This window comes from Solanum pennellii, chromosome 4, assembly GCF_001406875.1.
Source record: "Solanum pennellii chromosome 4, SPENNV200".
Taxonomy (NCBI): Eukaryota; Viridiplantae; Streptophyta; class Magnoliopsida; order Solanales; family Solanaceae; genus Solanum; species Solanum pennellii.
In genome coordinates, this window is record NC_028640.1 from 16100847 (window position 1) to 16115361 (window position 14515).

General features: G+C 36.9%; 1 protein-coding gene across 1 annotated transcript; it reads right to left on the reverse strand.

The window, feature by feature from the left end:
- Positions 1–718: 718 nt before the first annotated feature.
- LOC107016540 lies at positions 719–2146 on the reverse strand. The gene is made up of 3 exons (XM_015216979.1): positions 1972–2146; positions 1763–1854; positions 719–1039 (listed from the first exon to the last, which is right to left on the reverse strand). Exons 1-3 carry the CDS (start codon positions 2144–2146, stop codon positions 719–721), a joined length of 588 nt encoding a protein of 195 aa, XP_015072465.1.
- Positions 2147–14515: the final 12369 nt, after the last annotated feature.

A 14515-nucleotide genomic window follows, 5' to 3' on the forward strand; every position in this document is an offset into this window, starting at 1 on the left:
ATATCAAACTGAAGAGTATGAAAGATTGGATCAAGAAGATTATAAACTTAATGAAGGATATTCTTTAAAAATGAGAAAGATAACTTATCTAGAGGCATATGTCGACTTTGATTGAACCATGACATGCACTTGGACTTGCCCCCTGATCCATTTGAATTTTTTAGTTCTCAAAATCTTAGTCATCGTCAATTGATCTATGTGTTGAGAAATAATCATCTTTGCAGATTTCATTCATGATGTTCTCTCCCTTTATGTTAAGGTGCCCGTAGAATTTTCGCCTATAAAATTTTATTATTATTTTTTTCGTCTTATGATGCTTATAAAGATTTTCACCGATAAGACTCTCTCTCTCTCTCTCTCTCTTTTTTACTTACTTATGGTACCCCCAAGGGTTTTCACTCATAAGTTTTTTTTTCTTGTTTTTTGTTGCCTTTGATGATAAATATCATTTTCAGATTTGATAAAAAAGTCAGTTGCCAGAATAAACCGAATTACAATATGACATTATTAAATATAACAAAACTAAAACAATGCCCCAATTTTTTGTAAGTACTGGAAAATTGATTTTGTTTGATATGACCGAACCACTAAAGGGTCGCCTTCGTATCCTTTCAGAATCACGTCAAACATAGTTCATAGTTTGGAATGAGTGTTTTCTTTGTGGAAGAGGTGCCTTTGTTCATTCAACCCCAAACATGTCGTAGAACCTTAGAATGCATTAGATGTAGTATCTTTTGACTGAATCTGCATTAACAATTATGCCCGTGATTTTTCCTTCCACATCAGTAAGGTGCAGGGCTCCTTTTGACAATACATCCTTGATAAGATATTCACCTTGCCAATTTGGGGGAAACTTTCTCTTGGCTTCTTCTTGGTGTGGGAGAATGCGCTTTAAGACCAGTTGACCTACTTCAAAGTGTCTTGGGTGCACCTTTTTTTTGTATGCACGAGCCATCCTTTGCTGATAAAGCTGACCAAAACAGATAGCCGTCAATCGTTTCTCTTCTATTAATGCGAGTTGCTCTAGTTGGGTGTTGACCTATTCAGTATCTTCAATTTCAGCCTCGACAATAATTCGAAGAGATGGAATTTCGAATTCCGCTGGAATCACAGCCTCAGTTCCATACACCAACAAATAAGGAGTTGCACCAATCTAGGTGCGCACTGTTGTGCGATATCCTAAAAGTGCAAAAGGCCACTTCTCATTCCATTGTCTAGTTCCTTGAACCATCCTTCTGAGAATCTTTTTGATATTCTTGTTGTCTTCCTCCACAGCTCCATTGGCTTTTGGTAAGTATGAAGTAGAATTGATGTTCACAATTTTGAACAACTTGCATACCTCCTTCATCAGATTACTATTGAGGTTTGCAACATTATTTGTGATGATATCTCTTGGGATACCAAATCGACAAATAATGTTTGAATAAACAAAATCCACGACCGCCTTCTTAGTGACTAATTTGAAAGTTATTGCCTCCACCCATTTGGTGAAGTAATCAGTTGCAACCAATGTGAATCGATGTCCATTAGAGGCTTTTGGCTCAATTGGTCAGATTACATCCATTCCCCATGCAACAAAGGGACAAGGAGCAGCCATGGGGTGCAACTCTGAATGAGGTGAATGAATGAGATCACCATGGATTTGACATTGATGACACTTTTTCACAAAGTGAAAGCAATCCCTTTCCATGGTAAGCCAATACTACCCCGCCTGGAGTATCTTTTTTGCAAAGACATATCCGTTCATGTGTGGTCCACATACCCCAGCGTGCACTTCATTCATAATATTCTCAGCTTCTTCAGCGTCCAGACATCTCAATGAATTAAGATCAGGAGTTTGTTTATATAATACATCTGCGCTCGAAAAGAAACCATTAGCCAGACGTCTAATAGTTTTTTTTGGCTTATGTTGGCATGTTCTAGGCATCTCCCTGTCTTAAAAATTCTTGATGTCTGAGTACCATGGCTCACCATCAGGTTCTGCTTCCACTGTATGACAATAGCCATGGTTGTCCCGAACTTGAATCTCTAATGGGGTGATGTAAGTGTTTCCAGGATAGGGAAGCATTGAGGCCAAAGTAGCCAAGGCATCGGGCAAATCATTATGAAACCTGGGGATGTATCTAAACTCGATGTACATGAACATTTTGCTAAGATCTTCCACACATTGTCTGTATGGAAGGATCTTGAGGTCTCGTGTTTAACATTATCCTTGATCTTGTCGGATAAGCAAATCAGAATCTCCCAACACAATTAGTTCTTTCACACCCAAATCTATTGCCATATATAGACCCATGATGCAAGATTCATACTCAGTCGTGTTATTTGTACAAAAGAAGCGAAGTCGAACTATTGCAGGGTAATGTTGCCCTGTGGGCGATAATAAAATTGCCCAAATCCCTGTGCTTTTTGTGTTGGTTGCTCCATCAAAGTACAATTTCCAAGCTTGATTTCCATTTGAACTTACTTCCTCAATTGAGTTAATCTATACATCAGGAAAATATGTATCCAATGATTCGTAATCACCATCGACAGGGTTCTCTGCCAAGTAGTCTGCCAAAGCTTGGTCCTTAATTGCAGGTCGAGTGACATATATAATGTCAAATTCAGTGAGCAAAATTTGCCGTTTTGCGAGTCTTCCAGTTGGCATTGGCTTCTGAAAGATGTAATTTAAAGGATCCATCCTTGATATGAGGAAAGTTGTGTTTGAAAATAAGCAATGCCTTAACTTTTGAGATACCCAAGTTAGGGCGCAACACGTCCTTTCCAAAAGGGTGTACTTGACCTCATAACTAGTGAATTTCTAGCTCAAATAGTAGATAGCCTGCTCCTTCCTTCCTGTAGCATTATGTTGACCGAGAATACACCCAAAGGAATTATCTATTACTAAAAGATACAGACAGAGAGTCCTGTCAGGTTCAGGCGGTACCAACACGGGAGGGTTGGACAAATACTCCTTGATTTTTTCAAAAACTCTTTGACAATCTTCCGTCCATCTGACAGCAACATCTTTCTTCAGAAGTTTGAAAATGGGCTCACATGTGGTTGTGAATTGAGAAATAAACCTGATGATGTAGTTCAACTCCGTACGTAGACTCATGACTTCGGTCTTATTTTTCGGGGATGGCAAATCTCGAATGGCTTTTATTTTGGAGGGATCCAATTCGATTCCCCTTCTACTGACAATAAAACCCAGAAGTTTTCCAAATGGAACTCCGAATGCACATTTTGCTGAATTAAGCTTGAGGTCATATCTTCGCACTCTTTCCAAGAAGTTTCTCAGATCTTGCACATGATCAATTTCTGTTTATACTTGATGATCACGTCATCGACATATACTTAAATTTCTTTATGCATCATATCATGGAACATGGTGGTCATAGCCCTAATGTAAGTCGCCCCAGCATTTTTAAGACCAAATTGCATGACCATGTAGAAATAAGTTCCCCAAGGAGTGTTGAAAGCAGTTTTCTGAGCATCCTCTTCAACCATAAAAATTTGATGATATCCCGCATAACAGTCCACAAAAGATTGCATCTCGTGTTTTGCACAATTATCAACTAGGATGTGGATATTTTGCAATGGAAAGTTGTTTTTTAAACTAGCCCTGTTCAAATCCCCGTAGTCAACAGAAACCCTTGTCTTTCGATCCTTTCTCGGCACAGGAACAACATTTGCCAACCAAGTAATGTAAAAAATAACTTGGATCACCTTACATTCAGTTGTTTCATTATTTCTTCCTTGATTTTTTCACTCACGTCCGTTTTGAATTCCCTTCTTTTCTGTTGTTCAGGTGGAAAATTAAGATAAACGGGCAACATATGAACCACTAAATCAACACTCAAACCTGGCATGTCATCATAACACCAAGAAAATACATCTTTGTATTCAAACAATAATTTTTTTATTGCCTCTCTAATTCCCTGATTGATATGTAAAGTTATTTTTATTTCCTTAACATCCTTAGAACTTCCCAAATTGATTGTTTCAGTTTCACTAAGATTAGGCTTTGGTTTGTGCTCAAACTGTTCCAGTTCCCTATTAATTTCCCTAAAAGCCTCTTAGTCATCATATTCCACCTCTTAACTTGGTGATTCAAAAATAAACAAATCTTTGAAATAAGGGAGTGAATTCCGCATGCATGTCATGTTATAAAAGTCGGAATTTACAGAATTGAAAAATAGAGAATAAGAATTAAGGGAGGAAAAAAGACAAAATTTTACTATGAAACTGAAGTTTCGTTTCAGTGACAACAAAAAGGGACATAAAGGTTGACAATAACAAAATACTTTGAACTATTCAGGCCACAACCCTGAGATAACAGAATACAAAAGAGTAGCAAAACAAACTACCACGACTCCTTCCTTATGGGGAAGGAGTGGCTTCCCAATTGCTTAACTCAACACCTGATCCCACGAGCTACATATTGGCATGACTTGTACCTTCACCAACTTGGACCATATTTACTTCACTAAACAACTGACTAAGATCCTCAATAACTTCTTCAATGTCTTCAAGAGTGCATGAATCTTTCAATTCTGGACACTGAGGTTTGATAAAAGAATGAGAAATATGGGGAATCGGTTGTGGCAATGACCAATCAATCCTTTTGAGGTTCTTAGATTTATCTGCATTTCTCTTGCTTTGTTTGTATCCGAGGTCAGAGGTGCCTTGGTTTCCTAAGAGAGTAATGGGATCCACGATTCCCTGCAAATAAACTCCCAAACCTTTACCGAGTTGATAACCATATTTGAGCATCGTCGTTGCTACCATTGAAGCGGAAGAAGAGATACATGATTGGATTATATATTCTCTATCTTTAAAGAGATCGACTGATACAACCTCAAAAGACTTGTAAAAAACAGAATCACATCCTTCCTTTTCCTCAATTTATGAGACGGATGGATCTCTGTAAATAGGTGAATCAACTTCCCCATGAATAGTAATTTCCTGAATGTGTATTCAAACTTGAAAACTTGATGTAGAGTTGATGGGACGGCTCGAGCCATGTGGATCCATGGCCTCCCTAGTAGAAAATTATAAGATGTTTTCATATCCATTACTTGGAACACAATCATAAAGACTGTTGGCCCAATTTTCATGTTTAACATGATTTCACCAATAAAAAACCCTCCTTGAGCCGTCATAAGCTCGCACAAGTACATTATTGGGGTGAATTCTTTTCAAGCTTTGCAGCGTAGAAAGAGGACATATGTCTACCCCTGACCCTCCATCTATCATGACCCTCTTTACATAGTAACCTTTACATGTCACTGTAAGATGCAAAGCGTTTTTGTGTCTAGCTCCCTCATTGGGCAACTCATCATTAGTCCATGTGATGGCATTTGACTATTCTCCAACTGATTTACTGTGGTCTCTTTTGGCACATGTGCTCATTCAAAACCTTATTCAACACAAGACGATGTTCTTCTGAGTGCAAAAGTAGAGACGACAGTGAAATCTGTGCAGGCGTCTCCTTCAATTGTTCCACGACAGGGTAATCTGGAACCTTAATATTTTTTAGAAATTATACATTTTCTACCTCAGTAACTGCTTTCTTTAGTGGTACTTGGATATTTTCAGTCATCTTCCGTTTTCTTAATTCTTCTTGAGAATAACATCTTCCAGAACATTTCAAGACCCCCGCTTCATCAACTTCTTCGACAATCTCCTTTCCTCGATAAACCACTGCGGTTTTGTTATAGTTCCAAGGGAAAACCTTTGAATCAATTACTGGAAGTTGTTGAATGGGTTTAACAAAAACAGGCTCTTTCAACTTGGCCAAGCAACATTGGTCATGTTGTGTTAGTGAAAAGCCTTTTGATGCATACAACTTTGGCATAGCTGCTCGAACATCAATCCCCTTTGAAAACCCTGTGACGCACAATACTTTGGTGTCAATATTGACACCTTCCACACTCTGAGATGCAACTGGTTCTAAATTCTTCATTGACTTGTCTTCTTTTCCGATCTTCCTAAACAACTTTCCCACTTTTCTGAGGAGTTTGTACTCTTGATCATCACAAACCATACCCACTAAGTTGTTTTCAGCTGGAAGTGGGTTATTGGTCACATTTGGAGTGTTTTGATCATCTGTCACAACAACAACTCCATGATCGATCAGCTTCTCTATTGCTCTCTTCAAGGTCCAACAATTATCAGTGCTGTGTCCTGGGGCTCCTGAATGGTATTCACATCTTTCATTGTCTTGGAAACCTAGAAAATTTTGATTCAGACGATGTGGTGGGATACATTAAAGCACTCCTATATTTCATAACTTTTGAAAAAAGTTGGAGTATGACTCTCCTAGTGGAGTGAGTTTCTTTTTCTGTGCATGATTTTGAGCATAATTCTGCATAAGAGGAGAGTTATAAGGGACGTTATAGGGTGGCTGTTGCGGGTGAAGTTTCCTTGGGATGGGGCCCAAAAATGTGGGCGATTAGGTGGATGCACATATGAATGAGCATTTAAGACCGTGTACGGAGATGGAGATACTTGATATTGAGGGGCATAAGGGTAATAAAGTTGAGGATAGCTAACTTATCCCTGAACTGATGTGTAAGGACAATTAGACTTTTTCTAAGCTCCCCTTGACCCCGATGCCAGTGAAATGACTTCCTCTTTCTTTTTATGACTTCTAAAACGTATTGAACCACTATTAGTGGCCTGTGTGGTAGCTTTGAGACCACTTTCGACCATTTCCCAAATTTTAATTAGTGTGAAACGGTCTTCCCAATGGGGTTGTGAGGTGGTGGAAGTAGTCAGTATCTTGAGTCTCTATGAAGATATCAACCAATTCTTGCTCATTTAATAGGGGAGACTCGAGATACATGTTCCCTCCATTTGATAGCATATTCTCTGAATATTTCACTTGGTTTTTTTCTTGTATTGGAGAGTGTATTATGATCTGGCATAATGTCGACATTGTACTGTAATTGTCTAACAAAATCTTGAGCCATATAATCCCTGATGTGTCAGTGGGAAATCTCTTGGTCTATAAACCATTCTGAGGCAACACCAGTCAGGCTCTCACCAAAATAAGCAATGAGCAATGCTTCTTTATCCTGCACCCCGAAGTTGATTACAATATCTCTTAAGGTGGGCTATGTGATCACCGTGTCCATCATACTTATCAAACTTAAGGGTTTTGAACCCAGGTGGCAGGTGGACATTTGGGAACCTACACAAGTCTTTGAATGCAACACTTTTGTTCTCTCCTAACCCTTGCATGTTCTTCATATGTTGCTCGATGCTTTTCATTTTTCCAACATTTCTTCTTGCTCTGAGCCTGGAGTGTGCCTCTCAACATCAATGGGGAAGTCGAATTAAACAGAGTTAGGGCCTTCAAATTCTATCACAGGAGTATAGTACTGCTCTGGAAGAGTGGTAAACTGTCCCTCTTGCGATGCTCTTTGTGTCACAGTCGGTTGTGGGAGTGTATAGACCGGTGCAACTGTTGTGATAGTAGTAGTATTCTTGAATGGCATACCTTGAGGACGTGTTTTTGATGGTCGGCCCCCATAATTATAAAATGGACCATACCCTGGAGGGAAAAAAGGTTCTGATATTGGGACCTGAGAAGATGAAGATCGGATACTAGTGATCTCAGGAAATCCAGGAATAGACGTTGGTGGTTCTTGTCCATTGGCCCAGTATTTCCACAATCAGTCCATCATATGTCTCAACATCCGATTTTCTTCAACAGTGACTATCTCTCTTGTTGAATCAATTGGAGAATCTGCTGGCTTCACCATAGTTTCAGTGTGTGTTGTCATTGACGCTCTTATCTTAGACCTATTAAAGTACGAGTGCTTTTCCAGTTTACCACAAACCAACCACAAAAACCTACCTAGAGTTGATGTGAAATACACAATCTTGTTAAGGGTTAGACAATTTTATAAATAAATCACACACTTATTAAGCACATAGTAACATAGGTTCAGAAGGCCATTGTTTCATCAAATCTTTGCTTTGTTTATTGTCTTTTTTTTTTGAAAAAGAAAAAGTTTTGAAAAATAAATTCTGATCGGACCCTTTGGAGGTTGCCTATGTATCATGTTACTGCGTGAATCAGATCATTACGTAGTTCAAAGATTTAGACAACTCAAAAAAATTAATTTGGAGTTCATTCGCCAAAACTTCAAGAAAAAAACAAAATCAAAAGGTTTAAACACAACCTAGATAAACATAATATCCTTAAAAACTAAATTTTAAACTGAAAACCAAATCTTTCAACAAACAAAATGAAACGAACAAAAAAAAAACTAAAACTTCTCTTCAATCTTCATCAGTTTCTTGGGGCTTTCTTTTTCCTCCAAAGGTCTCATACAAATTCAGCAACACCTTCGGCAGATGGGGAACAATGGTCCATGCTTGCTCAACCACTTCTTGATCATTCATACGACGCTGATTTTTAATAACATATGAGGTTTGCTCTGCGAGTTGATGAACTTGAAGTCTATCCGTCCCCATGTTTTGATGACAATCATTTAACAAGGCCTGATGATCACCAAGATTATTCCTCAAGAGGGCCTCTCGCCCTTCTGCTGCTTCAAGTTGATGGCAAAGTGTTGCTCTCTCGATGATCAGTTGTCATTGCCCCTCTTCAATATCAATGTAATGACTGATTTTTCTCTTACATTCTTCTAACTTATGCATCCAACACGATCTTTCTTTCTCGAATTTTTCTTTATGCCGCTTAAGTTCTACCTTTTGATAATGCACGACCTCTTCGGATGCCAGTAAGTCACTCTTCATTCGAGAGATCTCAAAACTCTGCTCCTTTTTTTATCGGTCGTGCCAAGTTGGATTCTACTATGCAATTCTTCCATCAACTGGGCTAATCTTCCCTCTTCATTCTTCAATATCCTTCCATATCTTGAAACTCTAACTTGTGATTTTTTCCACTTTGGACGTGTACTTCTTGCCGTGCAATGGTTGCTTTGGCCTTCTCCAACTCTTTTGTCAAATGTCTTATAATATGTTGATCTCTTTTTTTTCTTCTGGATCCTTCGGGAGTTTCAACAAATGTAATTGGATCACAAAACCACGATAGGTACCCACGAACCACCTTTTTTATCTTTCTCCACAACCATTTCACTTAGCTCAAAAATAATACCCCCGTACCAAATCTTTATAATCTTTTCGCTATTAAAAGCAAAACCTGGTGGAGTGTCATATGCAAACCTACTCATATCATCATTGGGCGGGATTTCTTGAACTCTGGCTAGTTGACGCATAACCCGAAGTGGGGCATATGGTTGAACATCTCTAAGACAAATCAACACAAAAAATGAGATACCACTAGACATGCAAATGATATCCTTATCTGGGAACCAGTAATAATTCCACACTATTTCATCAGATGTGATCACTGAAAGTTTTTCTTAACACGCTATACTTCCTTTTGGAAAATCAATTTTGGGTTCCTTTTCCTTATGAAAGGAAACGTAGTTGCACCAATTTAGAGCAAACGTAGGAGCACGATCATGGTGACAAAGGTGTTCCAAAAACCATATCTGGAGAAAAATATTATAGCCTTCAAAGTACATTTCCCCACATAAACATTTAGTCAATGCACGAAACATATTTGCTAGGATCATAGAAATAATAGTTGAACTTTCCATCGTGGTCAACGCCTTCACCACACCAACCAGACGAATGTCAATATGCTTGTCCCTTTTGGGGAAAATAATGAGCCCCAAAAATGAGACCATAAAAGCAAAGAATCCATTTACCTTCCAAGCCTCTTCACCCCTTTGACTACTCAACTGGTTTCGATAGTTCTTGAATCCATCCCTTTGGACGTATCTATGGTATTGATAGTCCAATGAGACCCACCCATTTTCAAACTCTCTTTCTCTATTTGATTAATCTTGAGCAGTTCCAGGAATTTTTTGGCATCAACATGTTTCAGAATTATGGGTCTTTTATTGATCAGATCAGCACCTCGAACAGTAGACCCCTTCACCATGAAGCCGGCAATTTCGTCCAAAGTTTGGTGTCATCTCACAGTCAGAAAAACAAAATACATATTTTTGGGATCCCAAAAAGGAATCAATGTCTCGACCACATCCCTTCTAGGGTCAATCTCCATAAGATGCACTAAATGCCCCAAGTGTTCCTTTACTCTTTTTTTTTCTCATGACTTCCCATGTCTGTCCACCATTTCCATAAATCTTTAGGTATAGTATCTACGATCATGAACTCTAGAATTCCTACGCTTGTAGGCCTTTTTGAACCTTGTCCTTTGGTCGATGGTGCCATTTGTAACTTTAAATAGAATCCAATAAAGGTTTTTATGACAAACTCTAATAGAGTGAAGAAAGAAAAGTAAATTTTTTTTAAAAAAAATTAAATAAAACAACAATTTTTACAAACACCGAACCCGAGAAAGGATGCCTACGTATCTCTTTTTAGTGAGAATCAGGTGTGCGTAGTTCATAAAAGAAAAACTTGTCGTGGGAAGACTACCCCTTTTATTTTGACCCTTTTTTTAAAAAAAATTAAATAAAACAACAATTTTTACAAACACCGAACCCGAGAAAGGATGCCTACGTATCTCTTTTTAGTGAGAATCAGGTGTGCGTAGTTCATAAAAGAAAAACTTGTCGTGGGAAGACTACCCCTTTTATTTTGACCCTTTTTTTAAAAAAAAATTGAACTCACAAAGCTATTTTGAAGATAGTCAACAATGTCAAGGCCTTCTGAACCAACTATTTTTATATAGCATATAAAATGAACATTTTGGTCTAGCATGGGTACATATCTTAAATTTCGCTATGGCAAATGTACATGATGAAAGATAAAAAATAGCATACCAGAGAAAGTGGAGATACAACAACAATTTCTAAATGTTGTATTATGATGTTTAAATATCACAAATTTGTTTACCGACATTTATTTTACATTTGGAAAAAATGTCGTAGATATTATTGTCGAGAATGTTTCTGACATTTAGGTAATTATCAGAAAGAATTTGTGACATTTATTTTCTGACATTTAGGTAAATGTTGAAAATAATTTGCGTCACTTACTTTGCAACATATATGTCAATCTTGGTAAGATTATTACAACATTTATTTTTGACATTTATGTGAATGTCGATAAGAAATATGACATTTATTTTTGACAATTAGGTGAATGTTAGTATGAGACATATGACATCTGTTTTCGACATTTAGTTAAATGTCAGTATGAGATATATGACATTTATTTTTGACATTTAGGTAAATGTCGGTATGAGAAATATATGACATTTATTTTCATTAATTAGGTAAATATTGGTATGAGATATATGACATTTATTTTTGACGTTTACATAAATGTCAATAAAAAACATATAATATAAAAAACGATAAAACAATATCAAATATTAAGCCACAAGTTATGCATAAGTCATAATACACTCAATAGAACTAAAATCCAAGTCACACTATAAGGCCTTGAAAAACCAAGTACGGAAGCATGTAGGCCCAAAAGAAACATCATGCTTCCTAGAATGATACCTCAAGCTTAACTGAAAGCCACTAACTGTGATAGATTTACCCACGGGCCTCCCAGGATGGCAAATAGAGGTTACCATAAATATAAATTTTGATGAGAGTTTGTACCCCTGCCTAAGACAATGGGCTACCCAAAATGATTAAGCGAGCTCATTAGAGTAGAAGACATCAAAAACTTAAAAATAATCAACTAAAAGGGATTTTTTATCACCCTTAAATCAAATGGGTGTCCCAGACTTATAACGCATTAATGTCAAGTTTTTCCCTTTTTAATTCCTAGTCATTTCAATCAAATATCATCCCAAAAGTGCCACCCCTCCCAGACATTATCACAATCATTTCATTTCATCGATAGAAAATTTGGAAAAATTCTCGTAACACCACAAGGGGGCTAACCAAGAACACCAACATCTAGATCACGAACTCAAGACGAACAACTTAATAATTGAGAATGAAATCATAAATTCAAGAAGAGATATATAAACCGAGTCACAATTTCAAAGCACACAACAATCCTTTGATTCATGTGACCTATGGGAATTTCTTAGGATACCAATCAATAAGAATAAGGGCAACCTAAACTAAGGCTTTTGGCTAATACTACCTAAACAACCAATCCATGGCCATAAATCAACATGGCTTCAAAATTTAAGCTAATCTTAAGGTTAAACCAAATCATACAACACTAATAGATTATTATATATCTAAAAGGGATTATTCTAAAAAGTAGATACCATCACCAACCTTAAGGCTTGTCATGACACTAGAGCACCCCTGAGTTGTAAAACGATGTACTTGACCTCAAAGAGGTCTTTTAAAATCCCTTATCATTAATTCATCCCATAGGCATAAAGATACTGTAGAATAAAAAAAATTTCTCAATAAAGTCAAGAATCGAAAACTCATTTATTAGACCAATGGAACACTAAGTCTCAACATCACGAACTTAAGCACGTATCAACATAATACAGACGCATCCCTTTACAAATGAAATAAAAATAATAGAAGTCTATTACATGAATTTAAAGAAACTCCTACGATAAGTGTCCTTGGATGCTTGTGGATATACAAATACTTGGGAATAGCAAATCCAAGCACTTCAATCTGAAAGGATCCTTCAGTCACCTCACCCTACACTTCGTAGTAAAAACAAGAAGAATATGGTGTTAATAAAAATATGCACTAAGTTTGATTACCATACCAAAACATGATAGAAAGGGGTCATTTGGTTGAAAGCCATGTATTTAAGTCATTTCAGTAAAACCTCAAACAAAACTATTTAAGAGGCATGGAAATCAATAACATACGAAGATATTTATCACATTTTAGAAATATTTAATACATATAACCCATTAACTTCTTCTTACCTTAACTCCTCACCCCAACCAACCCTCAAGTGACACATAGTACAATGTATAGATAATGTCCTTTACCACCCTCCATACAAAAGCATCACCTTAAGGTTACTAAAAGTAAATTTTCATGAAATCTTTATCAAATGACCATGTATATTCATGAATATATAATCACATCATAAGACACCACCTTAACATCTGAACCATCACGTAAGATAACTTCAAGTCACAGTAGTGCAATGTGCCAGTAGAATCCCATTCTACTACTCACACTTTATGGTTCTATGAAGTCACGATAGACTAGGCACATCACATTCAACAAGTAATAACACCTTCATTACTCATTAGAAATAAGTTCAACATACTTCATCAACATCATATAAGAACCTATTCATTCATTATCATCATAGGGAACCCACCATGACCTCTATCAAATATCTACTTGTGAAGTGCATAGATGGCTTACCATACCACCACCAATAATAAGTTTTTCACCCAAGGTAAGCCATAGTTAATTAATTTTCAGTGTGGGGGTATGCCTTAAACGACATAGACCATGAGAGTTTGACATACAATCCTTGTTAAACTCGTACGGGATGGGGGATCCATCCCACTTGCCTAAGGTAGGGTAATTCTTTCTAGCTTAAATGGTACCACTAGTTATAGACCTATACAGGCTCATAGTTATTGGATAGGGAGATTGATACAAGATACCCCTCCTAAACTATGATGAGGGTATCCATCTCTAGAGATTGCTACTAAGTACCACTCCTAAAATCACGGGAGAACACTCATATTTTTCATATCCTCTCGGTGCATAACCTTATCCCCATGGATTATTAGACGTTCATCATATTCATTAATTATATGTTAGGGGATTACTAATAAATACCTCGCCTCAACTAATGAGAGAATATCCATCAAAACCTATCATTAGTTAATTCATTGGAAAGGTATTAGGAATATTGAGATTTCTACTAGACACTCCACCTTTATTAACGTGACGACATCCATCTAAAATTGTAGATTCGTTCATTAGATTACAATTGAGAAAATAGTTATACACTAGTAATCATGCTATCTTTAAGAACCACATACATAACCTTCATAGTACGCATCCATACATATATATAATGAAAATAATTCACTCAATCATCTAATGAATTCAAGTCTGTGATCACAAGACATGTTAAAAGTAAACACCTCCACCATAAGTGGATCAAACCAATACAAGAACAATTATACTATATTCAAGAAGCTAAGTCAGCTTACCGCTCTCCAATGATATGATCACCATTACTCAACTTTCAAACAAAACCATCAATAGTCATAGATAACAATAGAAACCAATAAACAATTCAGATTAAGTTTAATTCCACCAACATGCAATCATAATTACTAAACCCACCTCATAAGTCAATTCAGAAGTTTAGTGAGATCATGGTTATTTCAAGGAATTTCATATAGAATCATCTTAAAAACAATAATCAAACATTAAATGATCAAAACAGTGGTTTTGAAAACACTGTACCAACGAACCCATGCTTAGAATAGAAACTGAGACTTTTTAATATTAAAAACATTTGAAAAACCTCTGATCGGACTCTTTGAATGAGAGGTTAACCAAGGATGAAAGATCACCATCCCTCACTAGTT